Here is a 21,894-nt window from a genome sequence, read left to right as displayed (position 1 = left end):
TGATTTCTGAAAGACTACAGTAGCTCTACTAGAGTCACTTTCATTGATAACTTTGACACCTTATGGAAACAGAAGATACACTACAGGAATGACGGAGTCCATCCAAATCATCTTGGCTCGTGGACTCTGCCACGAATTTCAAGGCTGCGTTGAAACAATGACTGTAAATTATCCAAGACCAGCTCAGTTAATTCCCTACCATTGTGACAATGAGTCGTCATAATGCTGCATCAAATGTACATGATCTTAGGGGCATTGGCAAACACAATGTAAGTAATTTATTTATGTACCCCTAATTGCACCCAATACACTGTTATCCAAACAGCTCAGCTATTGTAAGCAGTAATCATGAGCCTATAAACCAGAGTTACACTGTTAGCACTGAGGCAGTGTGCAATAGTAGGAAGACCACTTTATGCAGCTCACCCTGCACTATCAGCTCCAATGTAAATAGCATGAGTAAGTCTACCTCTGATAAGCTTCCCAGTAAAGTATTTAAAACAATCAAGCAACCCAGAAAAGTGCTAAAAATAGCCCATATTAACATGGGTAGCCTAATAAACAAGGTCCATGAAGTCAATAACTTGCTTGTAACAGAAGACATTCATATTCTGACTATCTCTGAAACTCACTTAGATAATACCTTTGATGATACAGTGGTAGCAATACATATAACATCTACTGAAAAGACAGAAATGCCAACGGAGATGGTGTTGCTGTCTATATTCAGAACCACATTCCTGTAAAGCTTAGAGACGATCTAATCTTAAATAGTGTTGAAGTAATATAGCTACAGGTTCATCTGTCTCACCTAAAGCCCATTCTTGTGGGAAGCTGCTATAGACCACCAAGTGCTAACAGTTAGTATCTGGATAATAATATGTGTGAAATGCTTGATAATGTATGTGATATCAACAGAGAAGTATATTTTCTGGATGATTTAAATATTGACTGGCTATCATCAAGCTGCCACTCAGGAAAGAAATTCTAATTGTTACCTGTGCCTGCAACCTAGATCAGGTTGTCAATCAACCAACCAGGGTAGTTACAAACAGCATAGGAATTAAATCATCAACATGTATTGATCACATCTTTACTAACGCTGCAGATATTTGCTTTAAAGCAGTATCCAAATCTATAAGATGTAGTGATCACAATATACAGTTGAAGTCGAAAGTTTACATACACTTATGTTGGAGTCATTAAAACTCGTTTTTCAACCACTCCACAAATTTCTTGTTAACAAACTATAGTTTTGGAAAGTCGGTTAGGACATCTACTTTGTGCATGAAAGTAATTTTTCCAACAATTGTTTACAGACAGATTATTTCACTGATAACTCACTGTATCACAATTCCAGTGGGTCAGAAGTTTACATACACTAAGTTGACTGTGCCTTTAAACAGCTTGGAAAATTCCAGAAAATAATGTCATGGCTTTAGAAGCTTCTGATAGGCTAATTGACATTTGAGTCAATTGGAGGTGTACCTGTGGATGTATTTCAAGGCCATCAAACTCAGTGCCTCTTTGCTTGACATCATGGGAAAATCAAAAGAAATCATCCAAGACCTCAGAAAGAAAATTGGAGACCTCCACAAGTCTGGTTCATCCTTGGGAGCAATTTCCAAACAACTGAAGGTACCACGTTCATCTGTACAAACAATAGTATGCAAGTATAAACACCATGGGACAACGCAGCCATCATACCATTCAGGAAGGAGACGCGTTCTGTCTCCTAGAGATGAACGTACTTTGGTGAGAAAAGTGCAAATCAATCCCAGAACAACATCAAAGGACCTTGTGAAGATGCTGGAGGAAACAGGTAAGAAAGTATCTATATCCACAGTAAAACAAGTCCTATAGCGACATAACCTGAAAGGCGGCTCAGCAAGGAAGAAGCCACTGCTCCAAAACCACCATAAAAAAGCCAGACTACAGTTTGCAACTGCACAAAGATTGTACTTTTTGGAGAAATGTCCTCTGGTCTGATGAAACAAAAATATAACTGTTTGGCCATAATGACCATCGTTATGTTTGGAGGAAAAAGGGGGAGGTTTGCAAGCCGAAGAACATCATCCCAACCGTGAATAACGGGGGTGGCAGCATCATGTTGTGGGTGTGTTTTGCTGTAGGAGGGACTGGTGCACTTCACAAAATAGATGGCATCATGAGGCAGGAAAATTATGTGGATATGTTGAAGCAACATCTCAAGACATCAGTCAGGAAGTTAAAGCTTGGTCGCAAATGGGTCTTCCAAATGGACAATGACCCCAAGCATACTTCCAAAGTTGTGGCAAAATGGCTTAAGGAAAGACAACAAAGTCAATGTTTGGAGTGGCCTCACAAAGCCCTTGACCTCAATCCTATAGAAAAGTTGTGGGCAGACTTGAAAAAGCGTGTCTACGAGCAAGGAGGCTACAAACCTGACTCAGTTACCCACCAGCTCTGTCAGGAGGAATGGGACAAAATTCCCCCAACTTATTTTGAGAGAGCTTGGTGGAGGCTACGCTGAACATTTGACTACCAAGTTAACACAATTTAAAGGCATGCTACCAAATACTAATTGAGTGTTGAAAACTTTGACTCTGGAATGGTGATGAAAGAAATAAAAGCTGAAAGTAAAATCACTCTCTCTACTATTAATTCTGATTGTGAAAAAACTAAGTTTAACTGTATTTTGGCTAAGGGTATGTAAAACTTCCGCATTCAACTGTAATAGCAATTCTAGGAAAACCAAAGTTCCAAGGCTGGCCTAATATTAGTGTATAAGATGTCATACAAGAAGTTTTGTTGTGATTCATATATTGATGATGTAAAAATATTTGCTGGGTCTTGTTGGTGTGTAGAGGAGCAACCAGACACTCCACTTGACGCATTTATGAAACTACTTACTCCGTACTAATAAGCATGTACACATTAAGAAAATTACTGTAAACTGTTAAATCCATTTGGATTGATGAGGAATTTGAAAGAATGGGTATGGTTGAGAGGAATGAGGCAAAAGGGTATGGCAGCCCAACTGATGGCAAACGTTACTGCAAATTAAAGAGTCATGTGAAAAAAAAAAAAAATAATACACTTGAAACAAAGATTCCAATTATATAAGAATGATAATAAAAGCTTTGGGGCACCTTTAAATGACATTGTTGGGAAAAAAAAGCCAACTCGGCTCCTTCATTTCATTGAATTAATGGCTCATTCATCACAAAGCCCACTGATATTGCAAACTACTTTAATGACTTATGTTCATTGCAGATAAGCAAACTTAGCGATGACATTGCCAGCAACAAACGCTGACACTTAACATGCAAGTATATCAGACCAAATTATGAAAACAAGAACTGTACTTTTATGAATTCCATAAAAGTCAGTGTGAAAAGGCTAAAAAAATTATTGTTGGTTCTATTCACCATGACAAGCCACCGGGGTCTAACATTGGATGGAATTACTAAGGATTTAATAGCAGACAATATGGCACTTCCTATTTGCAAACATCTTCAATTTTACGCCTTACTATGAGAGCCTGTGGCCCTCAGGCCTGGAGGGAAGCTTAAAGTCATTCCGCCTACCCAAGATAGTTAATCCCTATACTGCTCAAATAGCCGACCAATTCGCTTGTTACCAACCTTTTAGTAAACTTCCGGAAAAAATTGTGTTTGACCAGATACAATACTATTTCACAGTAAACAATTGACAACAGAATTTCAGCATGTTTATAGGAGGAACTCAACAGGCAGCACTTACACAAATGACCTGATGATTGCTGTTGAGAAAATTGATGATAAATGATTGTGGGGCGTCTTGTTAGATTCTCAGTGCAGCTTTTGACATGATCGATCCATGTCTGCTGCTGGAAAAACGTATGTGTTTATTGGCTTTACACCCCCTGCTATAATGTGGATAAAGAGCTACTTGTCTACAGAACACAGGGGATGTTCTTTAATGAGCATCTCAAATTATAATCCAGGTTAGAATCAGGAATTCCCAGGGTAGCTGTCTTTTAGGGCCCTTGCTTTTTCAATTTGTTACTAACGGACATGCCACTGACTGATTAAGCGTGTCTTATGTATACATTCAGCTTACTACAGTGGAGAATGACTGCAACACTCAACAAAGAAGCTTGCAGGTTGGTTTCAGAGTGGGTTGGCAAGGAATAATTAGCCCTAAATCATTTCTAAAACTAAAAGCATTTGTTAGTTAGGAACACATTTCCTAAACCTCAACTAAATCTTGTAATAATCAATGTGGAAATTAAGTGTCTGAGCATGACTTAAACTGCTTGGACGTAACTCTAGATTGTAAACTGTCATGGTCAAAACACATTGATGCAGTGGTAGCTAAGATGGGGAGAAGTCTGGTCTATAATAAAAACAATTGTCTCTGCCTTCTTTAACAACACTTATAAACAAGGCAGGTCTATTTTTGGTCGCACCTTGACTACTGTTTGTGTTTGGTCACGGTCCCCGCAATAAAAAGGACTTTCAATTGCAATTGGCTCTGACAGGGCAGCACGGTGGCCCCTTGGATGTACACAGAGAGCTTAATATTAATATTATGGCCATGTCAATCTTCCTGGCTGAATAGTGAGGAGAGAATTGACTTCATCACTTACTTTTATTTTCTGAGAGGTTTGACATGTTGATGCACGAGCCTGGTCTGTCTAAAACTACTGGACTGAGGAGCTCGGACACCCATGCATACCATGTAGGTAGTGGTAGTTGTAGGGAGTTAGGGGGCGAGGCACACAGTTTGTTGTGAAATCTGTGAATGTATTGCTAATGCTTTTTAAATTGTATAAACTGCCTTTAATTTTTGCTGCACCCCAGGAAGAGAATGGGGATCATAATAAAAAATGTTGCAATTGGCAATCAGTACTTCAGTCTCCAAAGTTTTCTCGCGGCAGCTTCTCATGGAGCTCTAAAGCGTGTCAGAGGCGGTCTCGTTGCAAAACTAAGGTCGGTCACCGAACAAAGACGATTTTTGCGGATGTTGTTTCTGCCGAGTTAATTTGAGAAAGGAAAGGAGAGGAAGGATCCACACACTAGGCTCAGTTGAGTATATTACCTAGTTTTTTCAGAATTATCCCTTTTGCTCTTTGCCACTATGTGTGTGTTTTCTATACCATGTTCGCTTCCCTTCTCCTGTAGGCTTTACAGCGTTCCACACCCCTTCGCTGCAACCCTTTCTAATTGTAGTGTATCCTGCGCGCAGCAACAGTGTGGAATTCCTGGTCTCTGCACCGTTTTGGAAACTGCTGAATCTGCGGTCAAGAACGCCAAGTTCTCTCTGCCTATGCTTTGCCCTTCAGTCCCTTGACTTTTTTGGCCCTGACGGAGACTTGGATCACACCAGAGACACTGCACTTCCAGCTGCTCTCTTCTTCATCGGACTTACGTTTTCTCTCATAGAGCATTTCTGGTCATCGCTGGGTTGGTTGGCACAGGACCTTACTAATTTCTAAGTGGAGATTCTCTCTCTTCACCTGCTTCATCTCCTCATTTGAATTCAATGCTGTCACTGTCACTTCTATCTACTCAAGACTTTCACATTGTGTCATCATATCAACCACACCTTGATAAAGTCATTTTCTGAGGATGGTTCACCGCTCTTTGTACCTTGGGGACTTCAACCTCCTGATGTCTGCTTCGATTAATTTTTTGCAACTTTCTTTTCCTTTCTCCTTGCCTCTTTGACCTTACCTTTTCCAGTCGCCTTTCCCACTTCACAAGGCAGCAATACGGCTTGACCTATCTTTACTAGTTCCACCTACTAACCTCACTGCAACCCCCCTTCCAGGTCCCTTTGATCACTACTTTGTTTCCTTTTCTGTCTCCCACTCCTCCAACCCAGGCCAATCAGCCTTACCCAAAATTGTTAATGTGCCTTGCAATCTTCACTCTCTCGACTTCCCACTATCTCTACTGCTTCTTTCTATCATCTCTCCCTTCAGCTGAATCCTTCTCCCTCCTGTCCCTGATTCTGCATATTTGACCCTACTTCTCCCTCCCTTTCACATCTATTCACTCGCACTGTCCCCTCTCCTCCCGGCGGCTCGGTCCTACCTCCTGCTCCTGTGAATTTTCTAGCTTATAGAATCAGGGACTGCGGGCAGCTGAGGCAAAATGAGAGGAAAACTCAATTTCCGGGGGGACCTATCGTCCTTTCACTCCCTCCTTTCTACCTTCTTCTTCCTTGTATTCCACTGCTAAAGCCACTTCTATCATTCTAAATTTCAAGCTTTCTGCCTCTGACCCTACGAACTCTTGTTCACCTTCTCCTCCCTCGCTTAATCCTCCCCACCTCCAGGTGACAAATCAGCTCCTTTCATTTCTCTTAGGCCTATTGAGTCCACTGGTCCACACATAACTACCCTACGCGCTTGACCTCTTTCTTACTTCCCTCCTCCTGATGAAATCTGCGACTAGTAAGGTTCTGGCCGGCCTCTTGACAACCTGCCCGCTCGAACCGATCCCTCCTTCCCTCTCCAGACCATCTCTGTCGGGGCCTTCTCCCCATTTCCCCTTCCCATATCATTCATCCCTGACAACTGGCTGCATCCCTCTGACTTCAAAAATGGCCAGATGTCGCCATCTCTCTCTTTTNCAAACTGGCGCTAGACCAGGGACGGGCAAACTGGCGCTAGACCAGGGACGGGCAACTGGCGCTAGACCAGGGACGGGAAACTGGCGCTAGACCAGGGACGGGCAACTGGCGCTAGACCGGGACGGCACTGGCGCTAGACCAGGGACGGGCAACTGGCTAGACCAGGACGGGCAACTGGCGCTAGACCAGGCGGGAACTGGCGCTAGACAGGGACGGGCAACTGCGCTAGCCAGGGACTGCAACTGGCGCTAGACCAGGGACGGGCCTGAGCTCTAGACCAGGGACGGCCTGACTCTAGACCAGGGACGGGCCTGACTCTAGACCCAGGGACAGGGCCCTGACTCTAGACCAGGAACGGGCCTGACTCTAGACCAGGGACGGGCCTGGCGCTAGACCAGGGACGGGCAACTGACATCTAGACCAGGGACGGGCCTGACTCTAGACAGGGACGGGCCCGACTCTAGACCAGGGGACGGGCAACTGGCGCTAGACCAGGGACGGGCAACTGACTCTAGACCAGGGACGGGCAACTGACTCTAGACCAGGGACGGGCAACTGGCGCTAGACAGGGACGGGCCTGACTCTAGACCAGGAGACGGGCAACTGGCGCTAGATCAGGGCGGGAACTGACTCTAGACCAGGGACGGGCAACTGACTCTAGACCAGGGACGGGCAACTGGCGCTAGACCAGGGACGGCCCTGACTCTAGACCAGGGACGGGCTGACTCTAGACCAGGGACGGGCACTGGCCGCTAGACCAGGGACGGGCTGACCTCTAGACCAGGGACGGGCCTACTCTAGACAGGGACGGGCCTGACTCTAGACAGGGACGGGCCTGACTCTAGACCAGGGACGGGCAACTGGCGCTAGACCAGGACGGGCAACTGACTCTAGACCAGGGACGGGCAACTGCGCTAGACAGGACGGGCAATCTAAGCTAGACAGGACTGGCACTGGCGCTAGACCAGGACCTGGCAACTGACGCTAGACCAGGGACGGGCCTGACTCTAGACCAGGGACGGGCCTGACTCTAGACCAGGGACGTGCAAACTGGCTCTTTCTTTTGTTCCAACACCTCCACTGGTGTATGTGGCCAAATATCTTTATTTTCCTGTTTCCTCTCTCTCTTCCTCTCCCTCTCTTTCTCTCTCCTCAGATCTGAACATCACAGAGACTGGTTTGGAGGGGGTTCTGTTTGGAATGCCTGGACCGGGAGACGGACAGGAAGCTTTTCACGACATCCATGACACTCTGGCGCCACATGCTGTCCTCGCTCGCCGTGGACAAGCTCTCTCATTGGTTGAAGCTCTGCAAGGACGTCCTGGCTGCTAATACAGGTCACAGTCTGTGAAACCTGACTTAACTAAGTGTTTGGTGACGGGTTTATAATAACATGTCTTTGATAGATATATATATACAGTGGGAGAACAAGTATTTGATCACTGCCGATTTTGCAGGTTTTCCTACTACAAAGCATGTAGAGGTCTGTAATTTTTATCATAGGTACACTTCAACTGTGAGAGAAGGAATCTAAAACAAAAATCCAGAAAATCACATTGTATGATTTTTAAGTAATTAATTAGCATTTTATTGCATGACATAAGTATTTGATCACCTACCAACCAGTAAGAATTCCGGCTCTTCACGACCTGTTAGTTTTCTTTAAGAAGCCCTCCTGGTTCTCCACTCATTACCTGTATTAACTGCACCTGTTTGAACTCGTTACCTGTATAAAAGACACCTGTCCACACACTCAATCAAACAGACTCCAACCTCTCCACAATGGCCAAGACCAGAAGAGCTGTGTAAGGACATCAGGATAAATTTAGACCTGTACAAGGCTGGGATGGGCTACAGGACAATAGCCAAGCAGCTTGGTGAGAAGGCAACAACTGTTGGCACAATTATTAGAAAAATGGAAGTTTCAAGATGACGGTCAATCACCCTCGGTCTGGGGCTCCATGCAAGATATCAACCTCGTGGGGCATCAATGATCATGAGGAATGTGAGGGATCAGCCCAGAACTACACGGAAGGACCTGGTCAATGACCTGAAGAGAGCTGGGACCACAGTCTCAAAGAAAACCATTAGTAACACACTACGCCGTCATGGATTAAATCACCTGCAGCGCACGCAAGTCCCACTGCTCAAGCCAGCGCATGTCCAGGCCCGTCTGAAGTTTGCCAATGACCATCTGGATGATCCAGAGGAGGAATGGGAGAAGGTCATGTGGTCTGATGAGACAAAAATAGAGCTTTTGCTCTAAACTCCACTCGCCGTGTTTGGAGGAATAGAAGGATGAGTACAACCCCAAGAACACCAAATCCCCAACCGTGAAGCATGGAGGTGGAAACATCATTCTTTGGGATGCTTTTCTGCAAAGGGGACAGGACGACTGCACCGTATTGAGGGGAGGATGGATGGGGCCATGTATCGCGAGATCTTGACCAACAACCTCCTCCCTCAGTAAGAGCATTGAAGATGGGTCGTGGCTGGGTCTTCAGCATGACAACGACCCGAAACACACAGCAGGGCACTAAGGAGTGGCTCCGTAAGAAGCATCTCAAGGTCCTGGAGCGGCCTAGCCAGTCTCCAGACCTGAACCCAATAGAAAATCTTGGAGGGAGCTGGAAAGTCCGTATTGCCCAGCGACAGCCCCGAAACCTGAAGGATCTGGAGAAGGTCTGTATGGAGGAGTGGGCCAAAATCCCTGCTGCAGTGTGTGCAAACCTGGTCAAGAACTACAGGAAACGTATGACTCTGTAATTGCAACTAAGGTTTCTGTACCAAAATTCAGTTCTGCTTTTCTGATGTATCAAATACTTATGTCATGCAATAAAATGCAAATTAATTACTTAAAAATCATACAATGTGATTTCTGGATTTTTGTTTTAGATTCCTTCTCTCACAGTTGAAGTGTACCTATGATAAAAATTACAGACCTCTACATGCTTTGTAAGTAGGAAAACCTGCAAAATTGTCAAGTGTTTATCAAATACTTGTTCTCCCACTGTATATATATATTGTGTGTGTTATGCTCAGCTAAGTCATGACTAGGAACATGATGTGACCATGGAATGTTCTGTTGCTGTTTGGCTGTTGGTCCTGTGATATTTTAATTAGGCCGTTAGACATATGGTCTTAGTAGTGTCTTGTTGATAATGCTGTGTTTTGTTTTTAAATGTCCGTTCTCCCTCCTCGTCTTAAGGCTCAGTGCAGTCAAAACGTGATTTTTCTTAGTTTTATATAATCTATTTCCACACTGAGGTTGGAATAATACTGTGAAAATTATGATAATACGCTTTAGTTTAAAGCTGTTTTGAAAAGACGGCCTGAATTTCAGCTTGTTTTGGTGGGATGGAGTTTTATACTGCCTGGTGATCAACCAGTTAATGAGTTAATAGACCAATAAGAAAGAGTTCCAAACCTCTCTGCCAATAACAGCTAGTGTTCCTCCTCCCACTCAAACCACTCCCCCAACAGTCTTGGCAAAATTCTTATTGAGAAATTGGTCTTTGCTAAGAAGCTATTTGTGTTTCTTTTTTACGTTTTTCATTTAAACAATCACAGTAAAAGGTATTTGTTACCAGAAATGATTTGATATGGAGATGAAAACGGTTGCATTGGCCTTTAATGTGTCATGTATGCCTGTTTTTCCTGTGTGGGACGTTGAAGTATTTCCTTCCTTCCTGTCCAGAGGCTGGAGGAGGGGTTGTGGCACCGGTAGATCTGGGTAAAGAAGAGGACGACTCGGAGAAGCAGGATGAGATCGATGATGACATCATGTTACGGCGCTGGAGAGGATAATAACGCCAAGCCGTCTGTGGCGCCGCGCTGGGTGACCCGTGTGTTCGCCGCAGACTGTCTGTGTCGTATCATACTGCTGTGTGAGAACGCAGACAAGAGCCACTTTGACCTGGCCGGCGCCCGCTCTGCTAAGGCCAAGAACCCTAAAGGTACACACACACACATCACACACACACACACACACACACACACAACACACACACACAACACACACACGCCTCTCAGATACCACATTAGGCTTTCTTTTAATACCGCACAGAGATGTGGCCAGTGGTTGGTTATGGAAAAGTCATGGAATTCCATCTGTCAAAATATGTATGAAACCTGATCTGTCCCATCCCGCTGTCCCTCCCTCTATTCCTCCCGCTGTCCTCCCTCTATTCCTCTCTATTCCTCCCGCTGTCCCTCCCGCTGTCCCTCCCTCTATTCATCCACTGTCCCTCCCACTGCCCCTCCCTCTATTCCTCCCACTGTCCCTCCCTCTATTCTCCCGCTGTCCCTCCCTCTATTCCTCCCTCTATTCCTCCCGCTGCCCTCCCTCTATTCCTCCGCTGTCCTCCCGCTGTCCCTCCCTCTATTCCCCGCTGTGCCCCTCTATCTCCCGCTGTCCCTCCTCTATTCCTCCCGCTGTCCCTCCCTCTATCTCTCCCGCTGTCCTCCTTCTGTTCCCCGCTCTATTCCTCCCTCTATTCCTCCCGCCGTGTCCCTCCCTCTATTCCCTCCCGCTGTCACCTCCTTCTGTTCCCCTCTATTCCTCCCTCTATTCCTCCCTCTATTCCTCCCGCTTGTCCCTCCCTCTATTCCTCCCGCTGTCCCTCCTTCTGTTTCCTCCTCTTTCCTCCCTCTATTCCTCCCGCTGCCTCCCTCTATTCCTCCCGCTGTCCCTTCCCTCTATTCCTCCCGCTGTCCTCCTCTATTCCTCCTCTCCTCATTTCCTCCCTCCGCGTCCCTCCCTCTATCCTCCCGCTGTCCCCTCCTTCTTTCCTCCCCATCATTCTCCCGCTGTCCCTCCCTCTATTCCTCCCACTGTCCTCCTCTTCTTCCCGCTTCCCCCTCTTATTCCTCCCGCTGTCCCTCCCTCTATTCCTCCTCCCTATTCTCCCGCTGTCCCTCCCTCTATTCCTCCCGCTGTCCCTCCTTCTGTTCCTCCCTCTATTCCTCCCGCTGTCCCTCCCTCTATTCCTCCCGCTGTCCCTCCCCTATTCTTCCCCGCTGTCCGCCCTCTATCCAGGTGATCTGTTGTTTCATCCCTCCCTCCCTCTATCCTCCCTCCTATCCCTCCCTCCCTCTATTCAGGTGATCTGTTGGTCTCCACCTCTCTGACCTGATTCACATAGTCTTCATGGCGGCTAACAGACCACAGTAACCAACCCTTTTTCACCCTCTCTCTTCCTTCCCTCCTCTCTCCTCTATTCAGCTGATCTGTTGGTCCTCACCTCTCTGACCTGATACGCCATGCCTTCATGGCGGCTACAGACAACAGTAACCAGTTGAGATGGCCGGTCCAAGGCCCTGGAAGACATTATTAAGAAGTTTGCCTCTGTTCCCGGAGCCGAGTTCCCAGGTCACGTGATCCTGGAGGCAGTACCAGGCTAATGTGAGTCTATCAACACATATAATATATATAATTTATGTGTTGTATTTCTATTTATCTCTGAACCTATTCATGTGTATATATGTTATATAGTATATATGTATGTGTTCATTGTTCCTCAGGTTGGAGAGCCTAAGACCAGCATTCTCCCCAGATACAACCTTTCTGACATCACAGCTAAGGCATGCCAGGTAACTGTCCCTGATAGGTTCTCCCCAGATACACCTTCTGACATCACAGCTAAGGCATGCCAGGTAACTGTCCTGATAGGTTCTCCCAGATACACCTCTGACATCACAGCTAAGGCATGCCAGTAACTGTCTGAGTTTCCCGATACCCTTCTGACAGCTCGGCATGCCAGGTAACTGTCCTGATAGGTTCTCCCAGCATACACCTTCTGACATCACAGCTAAGGCATGCCAGGTAACTGTCCTGATACGCGTATCCCCAAGTACACCTTCTGAACATCACAGCTAAGGCATGCCAGGTAACTGTCCATGATGTTCTCCCCAGATACACCCAATCTACGACATCAAGCTAAGGCATGCCAGGTAACTGTCCTGATAGGCTCTCCCCAGATACACCTTCTGACATCACAGCTAAGGCATGCAGGTAACTGTCCTGATAGGCTCTCCCCAGATACACCTTCTGACATCACAGCTAAGGCATGCCAGGTAACTGTCCTGATAGGTTCTCCCAGATACACCTTCTGACATCACAGCTAAGGCATGCCAGGTAACTGTCCTGATAGGTCTCCCCAGATACACCTTCTGACATCACAGCTAAGGCATGCCAGGTTTAACTGTCCTGATAGGCTCTCTCCAGATACACTTCTGACATCAAGCTAAGGCAATGCCAGGTAACTGTCCTGATAGGTTCTTCCCCAGATAACCTTCTGACATCACAGCTAAGGCATGCCAGGTAACTGTCCTGATAGGTTCTCCCCAGATACACCTTCTGACATCACAGCTAAGGCATGCCAGGTAACTGTCCTGATAGGCTCTCCCCAGATACACCTTCTGACATCACAGCTAAGGCATGCCAGGTAACTGTCCTGATAGGCTCTCCCCAGATAACACCTCTGACATCCAAGCTAAGGCATGCCAGGTAACTGTCCTGATAGTTCTTCCCCAGATACACCTTCTGACATCACAGCTAAGGCATGCCAGGTAACTGTCCTGATTAGGTCTCCCCCAGATACACCTTCTGACATCAACAGCTAAGGCATGCCAGGTAACTGTCCTGATAGGCTTCTCCAGATAACACTTCTGACATCAACAGCTAAGGCATGCCAGGTAACTGTCCTGATAGGTTCTCCCCAGAATACACCTTCTGACATCACAGCTAAGGCATGCCAGGTAACTGCCTGATAGGTTCTCCCCAGATACACCTTCTGACATCACAGCTAAGGCATGCCAGGTAACTGTCCTGATAGGCTCTCTACATCACCATGTACTGTACTGTATGTTACTGTATGTGGTGTGGGTGTAGTGTGTAGTGTAGTGTAGTGTACTGTACTGTAGTGTACTGTACTGTAGTATACTGTACTGTAGTATACTGTACTGTAGTATACTGTACTGTAGTGTAGTATACTGTAGTGTAGTGTACTGTAGTGTACGTAGTGTAGTGTACTGTACTGTAGTGTACTGTACTGTAGTATTGTGTAGTGTAACTGTACTGAGTATTGGTTATTGTGTAGTGTACTGTAAGTATTTGTGTAGTGTAGGGTACTGTATGTACTGTAGTGTAGTGTACTTATGTATTGTGTAGTGTACTGTAGTATTGTGTAGTTATGTACTGTAGTATGTGGTGTACTGTACTGAGTTACTGTAGTGTAGTGTACTGTAGTGTACTGTACTGTAGTGTAGTGTAGTGTACTGTAGTATTGTGTAGTGTAGTGTATCGTTAGTATTGTGTAGTGTACTGTAGTATTGTGTATTGTAGGTACTGTAGTGTACTGTATGTGTGGGCTGTGTAGTGTATGGTACTGTAGTGTAGTGTAGTGTACTGTACTGTAGTGTAGTGTACTGTACTGTAAGTATTGTGTAGTGTACTGTACTGTAGTATTGTGTAGTGTACTGTACTGTAGTATTGTGTGGTGTATGTACTGTAGTATTGTGTATTGTGTGTGTACTGTTACTGTAGTATTGTGTAGTGTAGTGTACTGTAAGTGTAGTGTACTGTAGTATTGTGTAGTGTACTGTACTGTAGTATTGTGTACTGTAGTATTGTGTAGTGGTACTGTACTGTAGTGTAGTGTAGTGTACTGTACTGTAGTGTACTGTAGTGTAGTGTACTGTAGTGTACTGTACTGTAGTATTGTGTAGTGTACTGTACTGTAGTATTGTGTAGTGTAGTGTACTGTAGTATTGTGTAGTGTACTGTACTGTAGTATTGTGTAGTGTACTGTAGTATTGTGTAATTGTAGGGTACTGTAGTTGTACTGTAGTATTGTGTAGTGTAGTGTACTGTACTGTAGTATTGTGTACTGTACTGTAGTATTGTTACTGTTACTGTAAGTATTGTGTAGTGTAGTGTACTGTATTTGTAGGGTACTGTAGGTACTGTAGTAGTTCGTAGTAGTGTATGTGTATTGTGTATGTACTTATGTAGTATTGTGTAGGGTAGTGTACTGTAAGTTGTGGGCTGTGTAGTGTATGGTAGTGTATGGTACTGTAGTGTAGTGTAGTGTACTGTAGTGTACTGTCGTGTAGTGTAGTGTGTACTGTACTGTAGTGTCGTGTGTACTGTAGTATAGTGTAGTGTGTACTGTACTGCAGTGTAGGGTAGTGTTAGGGTGTAGCTGTGTAGGGTACTGTAGTGTACTGTAGTTGTGGGCTGTGTAGTGTATGGTACTGTAGTTGTGGGCTGTGTAGTGTATGGTACTGTAGTTGTGGGCTGTGTAGTGTATGGTACTGTAGTTGTGGGCTGTGTAGTGTATGATACTGTAGTTGTGGGCTGTGTAGTGTATGGTACTGTAGTGTATGCAGCAGACAATCCTCAGTCCTGCAGAGCTCTGAGTCATCATGTTTCTCTCTGTGTAGTAGAGCTGTAGAGAGCTGTGTAGTGTAGTGTAGTGTAGTTGTGGGCTGTGTACTGTAGGGTAGTGTAGTGTAGTTGTGGGCTGTGTACTGTAGGGTAGTTGTGGGCTGTGTAGTGTAGGGTAGTTGTGGGCTGTGTAGTGGCGCTGTAGAGAGCTGTGTACCAGTGTCAAGGCTCTGACTGATAGATAGACAGACACTTCTGCTTTCTGACTGATGTGGAGGAAGGAGGCAGTCAACATAATGGTCAGATAGTGTTGACACACTCCTCATACAGAGGGCTTTTTGTGTCTCGCTCTGACGATCACAATCTATTGCTCTCTCTCACGATCTTCATTTCTCTCATGATATCGATCTCTTTCTCTCTCATGATCTTCATCTCTCATGATATCAATGTCTTTCTCTCTCACGGTCTTCATCTCTCATGATATCGATCTCTTTCTCTGGCTCTCTTTGTTCGATCACGATCTCTCTCTCTCTCTCTCTGCAATTTTCAATTTTTCAATTTTGTTCTTCTCCTGAAGAAAAAACCAACAGAAATCCCTGTTTTTCTACCAGTCTGTGTGAATCGTTTCTCTCCAATTCCCTTCTTCTCTGTGTGTCCTTCCGTCCGTCCTGTAGGTGTGCAGTACGTGGATCGGTAGTGGTGTGGTCAGTGACCTGAATGATCTTCGTCGCGTCCACAACCTCCTGGTCTCCTCGCTGGACAAGGTGCAGGCTGGGAAGGGTTCCTCTAGTCAGCTGTACAGTGAGAGTGCTACCACCATGGAGAAGTTGGCTGTACTGAAGGCCTGGGCTGAGGTGAGATGGCTTGAATATGTAAATCTACCGGTCAGTTTCACTACAGTATTAAAACCCTCAACATTATATTTCATTAGTTTTGCTCCTCAGGTCTATATCGGTCTTTTTTCTGATCACGTCAGAAGGGTTGTAACGGTACCGGTCGTTACGGAGACCTTGGTACATTTAAAAACATATATACAAAATCATAACACTAGGCTTATAGACTATAGGCTAGGCTGGAGGCCTGTAACACTATAGGCTGGGCTGGAGGCCTGTAACACTATAGACTATAGGCTGGGCTGGAGGCCTGTAACACTATAGACTATAGGCTGGGCTGGAGGCCTGTAACACTATGGCTTTGGAGGGCTAGGCTGGGGGCCTGTAACACTATAGACTATAGGCTATAGGCTAGGCTGGAGGCCTGTAACACTATAGGCTATAGGCTGGGCTGGAGGCCTGTACAAACTAGGCTATAGCCTGTAACACTATAGACTATAGGCTATAGGCTAGGCTATAGGCCTGTAACCCACTATAGGCTAGGCTGGGCTGGAGGCCTGTAACACTATACGCTAGGCTGGGCTGGAGGCCTGTAACACTATAGGCATAGGCTAGGCTGGAGCCTGTAACACTATAGACTAGGCTAGGCTGGAGGCCTGTAACACTATAGACTATAGGCCTGTAACACTATAGGCTGGCTGGAGGCCTGTAACACTATAGGGACTAGGCTGGCTGGAGGCCTGTAACCACTTAAGACTATAGGCTGGGCTGAGGCTGTAACACTATAGACTATAGCTAGGCTGGAGGCCTGTAACAACTATAGACTCTATAGGCTAGGCTGGAGGCCTGTACACTATAGGCTATAGGCTAGGCTTGGCTGGAGGCCTGTAACACTATTAGTCTGGGCTGGAGGCCTGTAACACTATAGGTATAGCCTGGGCTGGAGGCTGTAACACTATAGACTATAGGCTTAGGCTGAGAGGCCTGTAACACTAACTATAGGCTAGGGCTGGAGCCTGTAACACTATAGGCTATAGGCTAGCTGGCTGGAGGCCTGAACACTATAGGCTGGCTGGAGGCCTGTAACACTATAGTTATAGCTGGGCTGGAGGCCTGTAACACTATAGACTATAGCCTGGGCTGGAGGCCTGTAACACTATAGACTATAGGCTGGGCTGGAGGCCTGTAACACTATAGGCTATAGCCTGGGCTAGGCCTGTAACACTATAGACTATAGCCTGGGCTGGAGGCCTGTAACACTATAGGCTGGCTGGAGGCCTGTAACACTATAGGCTGGGCTGGAGCCTGTAACACTATAGGCGAGGCTGGAGGCCTGTAACACTATAGGCTGGGCTGGAGGCCTGTACACTATAGGTATAGCCTGGGCTGGAGGCCTGTAACCACTATTAGACTATAGCCTGGGCTGGAGGCCTGTAACACTATAGACTATAGCCTGGGCTGGAGGCCTGTAACACTATAGACTATAGCCTGGGCTGGAGGCCTGTAACACTATAGGCTGGAGGCTGGGCTGGAGGCCTGTAACACTATAGACTGGGCTGGAGGCCTGTAACACTATAGACTATAGCCTGGGCTGGAGGCCTGGGCCTTTTGAGTAAATCTGAGTTTAAAAAAACGAAATTCTCATGAGATTCCGTTAAAACAACTAGAGCACGTTGTAATCAACATTATAATCTAAACTGCCGCATTTCAAACAGTATTTTTGTGAGGTGCAGTCGGGATCTAGTTCTGTACCATGGTGAGTGGTAGGGTTTATAAACCAGGAGGATTCTCCATCTTTAAAATCTCCAGTTTGGAAACATTTTGGGTTCCCGGTAGATTACAACGGCGATGGACAGAGAGTTGTGGATAAAACGTTTAACAGTATGTCGCCACGCTCAACCAGAATAGCATGTGCAGCTGCCGACGCCTCCAACACGTCGACACATTTAAACCGTTTACTGGATCGAATCCCTGAGCTGACAAGGTACAAATCTGCCTTTCTGCCTCTGATCAAGGCAGTTAAACCACTGTTCCCCGGTAGGCCATCACTGTAAATAAGAATTTGTTCTTAACTGACTTACCTAGTTAAATAAAGGTTAAATCAAAAATAAATAAATAAAAAACGGTGAAGCATGGTGGCGGCGGCATCATGCTGTGGGCAGGGACTGGGAAACTAGTCTGGATCGAGGGAAAGATGAACGGAACAAAAAGAGATCCTTGATGAAAACCTGCTGTAGAGCGCTCAGGACCTCAGACTGTGTCGAAGGTTCACCTTCCAACAGGACAACGACACTAAGCACACAGCCAAGACAACGTAGGAGTGGCTTCGGGACAAGTCTCTGAATGTCCTTGAGTGGACCAGCCAGAGCCCGGACTTGAACCTGATCTACCATCTCTGGAGAGACCAGAGAGAGACCTTTATTGTAGAGTGGCCACACGGAAGCAACTCCTCAGTAAAAGGCACATGACAGCCTGCTTGGAGTTTGCCAAAAGGCACCTAAAGGACTCTGACCATGAAAAACAAGATTCTCTGGTCTGATGAAACCAGGGTTGAACTCTAGAACCAACCCTGCCAGACAGACTCAGAACCACTGTTGGACCAACCCTGTCAGACAGGCTCAGAACCACTGTTGGACCAACCCTGTCAGACAGGCTCAGAACCACTGTTGGACCAACCGGGTCTGTCGGGCTCAGAACCACTGTAGGACCAACCCTGTCAGACAGGCTCAGAACCACTGTTGGACCAACCGGGTCTGTCGGGCTCAGAACCACTGTTGGACCAACCGGGTCTGTCGGGCTCAGAACCACTGTAGGACCAACCGGGTCTGCCGGGCTCAGAACCACTGTTGGACCAACCGGGTCTGTCGGGCTCAGAACCACTGTAGGACCAACCCTGTCAGACAGGCTCAGAACCACCAACCCTGTCAGACAGGCTCAGAACCACTGTAGGACCAACCGGGTCTGTCGGGCTCAGAACCACTGTAGGACCAACCCTGTCAGACAGAGGCGATGCTGTTTTAGTGGGTCTCTGACCACGTTTATCTTTGTCTTGGCTGTCGGCTATTTGAAGTAGACCTATAAAACAGATAAGGACTTCATTTAATTTTAAAGATATAAAAATATCCTACCTTGTCTAACGTATTTTGTTTTGTGGACATTTTTAAAGTTTACCGACATTTGCTGTTTCCATCAGGTCAGGAGTCCTGTCATGACATGTTTTATGTTCTTTACTGACAAACAGGTTGGATGAAAACATAGTTAGTCTCTCTCTCACCAACTCTTTTCTTCTCTCTTTCTCGCTCTCTCGCTCTCGTTCTCTCCCTCCCCATCTTTCAGGTGTATGTGGTGGCCATGAAGATAAAGAAGGAAGCAGAGTCTCGGCCGGTGAAGGAGGTGAAGGCAGGAGGAGGAGACGAGGATGAGGAAGAGGAGGAGGAGGAGGGAGCGGACATTCTTCCTCCCGATAGCCTGATTATGCTGGTGCAGCCTGAGCTACCGTCTCTGTCTCGGCTGTGGTTGGCTGTCCTCAGAGACTACGCTCTGCTCACACTTCCTGCTGAGTTCTCGAGCCAACTTCCTCCCGACGGTACACAACACCACAACTCAACACTATGGACAGTCTTAAACCACAGATTAAGCTTGGACTAAACAGCCCTTTAAATGGAGAATCTCTCAACTGAACATGCTTTTCTAGACATGGTTCATCTGTTTCCCGGGAAACTGTCCCTACAACTTGTTCATGACTTTGTGTGACAGATTTGGTGCTAATCCAATACTCTTAGACTCTTAAAAGGACAATACCTCCTGACAAGCCTGTTTTCCTGTGTTGTTCAGGTGGTGCCTTCTACACCCCAGAGACCATCGACACAGCACGTCTCCATTACCGTGGCTCCTGGGCCCCTGTTCTCCACGCTGTGGCCCTTTGGCTGAGCAGCACCAGCTTCGGGGCCGGGGAGGGGGAAGAGGAGGCCCCTGCTGTCCCTCCACAGGCGTCTGGGGCGCCAGTCTACCCCCTGGGAAACCCTGGACCTACTCAGAGCCTGGAGGACCTGATTAAGGACAGAATGCATCTGATGCTGGGTATGGACGACAGCCACAGACACAGACAAACAGCCACAGACAGCCACAGACAGACAGACAGACAGACAGACAGACAGACAGACAAGACAGACAGACAGGACAGACAAGACAGGAGACAGACAGACAGACAGACAGACAGACACAGACAGACAGACAGACAGACAGACAAGACAGACAGACAAGACAGACAGACAGCACGACAGACAGACAGGACAGACAGACAAAGACAGCCACAGACAGACAGACAGACAGACAAGCCACAGACAGACAGACAGACAGACAGCCACAGACAGACACAGACAGACAGCCACAGACAGACAGACAGGAACACGCCAGACAGCACAGACAGACAGACACAGCCACAGACAGACAGACAGACAGCCCACAGACAGACAGACAGCCAGCCCACAGGACAGAACAGCCACAGACAGCCACAGACAGCCACAGACAGCCACAGACAGACAGACAGACAGACAGCCACAGACAGACAGACAGCCACAGACAGCCACAGACAGACAGACAGGACAGACAGACAGAAGACAGACAGACAGACCAGACACCAGACAGACAGGACAGACAGCCACAGACAGACAGGACAGACAGACAGACAGACAGCCACAGACAGAAAGACAGACAGCCACACAGACAGACAGCCAGCCAGCGAGAAGGACAGACAGCCAGCCAGCGAGAGGACAGACAGACAGAGAGAGACCCACTCTGTGTCTGCCAGGTGTCAGTATTGAGTTCCTGTGTTTCCCCATGATAACTACCTACTCTGTGTCTGCCAGGTGTCAGTATTGAGTTCCTGTGTTTCCCCATGATAACTACCCACTCTGTCCCTGCCAGGTGTCAGGTATTGAGTTTCCTGTGTTTCCCCATGATAACTACCCACTCTGTCCCTGCCAGGTGTCAGTATTGAGTTCCTGTGTTTCCCCATGATAACTACCCACTCTGTCCCTGCCAGGTGTCAGTATTGAGTTTCCTTTGTTTCCCCATGATAACTACCCTACTCTGTGTCTGCCAGGTGTCAGTATTGAGTTCCTGTGGTTTTTTCCAAGACCTGAGGAACCGATAGAACATGTCATGTCATGTCTACAGGCTCTATTGTACCCTACTGGACTCTCCCTGCCGCCAGGACACACATCAGTGAAGACCAGGTATAAAGATAACTGAGGGAGAGAGGAGGGAGAGAGGAGGAGAGAGGAGGGAGAGAGGAGGGAGAGAGGAGGAGAAGAGAAGAGAGAGAGAGAGGGAGGGAGGGAGGGAGAGAGAGAGAGAGGAGGGTCAGTTTCATATGTGAGTGTTGGGTGTAAGCTGGACAGTCTCTAACCAGGTCTCATATGTAGTTGCTGTTAGAGTGACAGTCTCTAACCAGGTTCTATTGTAGTGTGGGTGTAGAGCTGACAGTCTCTAACAGTCTCATAAGTTGTGTTTATTGTTTGACTGACAGTCTCTAACCAGGTCTCATATTGTAGTTGTTGGTTGTAGAGCTGACAGTTCTCTAACCAGGTCTCTATTTGTAGTTGTGTGGGTGTAGAGCTGACAGTCTCTAACCAGGCTCATATTGTAGTTGTTGGTGTAGAGCTGACAGTCTCTAACCAGGTCTCATATTGTAGGTTGCTGGGTATAGAGCTGACAGTCTCTAACCAGGGTCTCATTATGTTAGTTTGCTGGGTGTAGAGCTGACACAGTCTCTAACCAGTCTCATATTGTAGTTGTCTGGTGTAGAGCTGACACAGTCTCTAACCAGGGTCTCATATTCTGTAGTTGTTGGAGTGTTAGACGCAGTCGTACCAGTTGAGCTCTATTTCTAGTTGGGGTTTTCAGAGTAGACAGAGTCTTCATCATATGTGTAGTTGCTGCCGTGTGATAGAGCTGACATCTACTAACCAGGTCTCATATTGATGTAGTTGCGGGTGTAGAGCGGACAAGCTCTAACCAGGTCTCATATTGTAGTTGTTGGGTGTAGAGCTGACAGTCTCTAACCAG

At 46.6% G+C, this 21,894-nt stretch overlaps 2 protein-coding genes and 1 long non-coding RNA gene across 5 annotated transcripts in view; 2 read left to right on the top strand and 1 right to left on the bottom strand.

The window, feature by feature from the left end:
• LOC111969520 (thrombospondin type-1 domain-containing protein 4) overlaps window positions 1–21,894 on the bottom strand; it is a 147,820-nt gene that overhangs the window by 28,022 nt on the left and 97,904 nt on the right. The window lies entirely within an intron of this gene.
• On the top strand, window positions 7,766–12,003 carry LOC139028328 (uncharacterized). 2 transcript variants are annotated; one of them, XR_011480512.1, is made up of 3 exons: window positions 7,766–7,940; window positions 10,301–10,559; window positions 11,828–12,003. It is a non-coding gene; the product is annotated as an uncharacterized lncRNA (long non-coding RNA). The 2 variants fall into 2 exon arrangements; XR_011480511.1 differs by having other exon boundaries at window positions 7,766–7,946.
• Window positions 13,337–21,874, top strand: LOC111969147 (HEAT repeat-containing protein 5B-like). Its single transcript, XM_070445469.1, has 7 exons — window positions 13,337–13,423; window positions 15,667–15,846; window positions 19,162–19,411; window positions 19,660–19,905; window positions 20,694–20,721; window positions 20,961–21,062; window positions 21,862–21,874. The coding sequence occupies exons 2-7, from the start codon at window positions 15,811–15,813 to the stop codon at window positions 21,872–21,874; spliced, it is 675 nt and encodes a 224-aa protein (XP_070301570.1). The 5' UTR covers window positions 13,337–13,423; window positions 15,667–15,810.

The sequence above is a fragment of the Salvelinus sp. IW2-2015 genome, linkage group LG10 (genome assembly GCF_002910315.2).
Source record: "Salvelinus sp. IW2-2015 linkage group LG10, ASM291031v2, whole genome shotgun sequence".
Taxonomy (NCBI): domain Eukaryota; kingdom Metazoa; phylum Chordata; class Actinopteri; order Salmoniformes; family Salmonidae; genus Salvelinus; species Salvelinus sp. IW2-2015.
This window is presented reverse-complemented; position numbering and strand designations above follow the sequence as displayed.

Bases quoted from the DNA above. Each gene is read 5' to 3' on its own strand.
- LOC111969147 (XM_070445469.1), top strand. From the start codon at position 15,811: ATGGAGAAGTTGGCTGTACTGAAGGCCTGGGCTGAG. The intron at 15,847-19,161 runs GTGAGATGGCTT...CCCATCTTTCAG, and splicing joins TACTGAAGGCCTGGGCTGAG to GTGTATGTGGTGGCCATGAA. The intron at 20,722-20,960 runs CATGATAACTAC...GTGGTTTTTTCC, and splicing joins ATTGAGTTCCTGTGTTTCCC to AAGACCTGAGGAACCGATAG.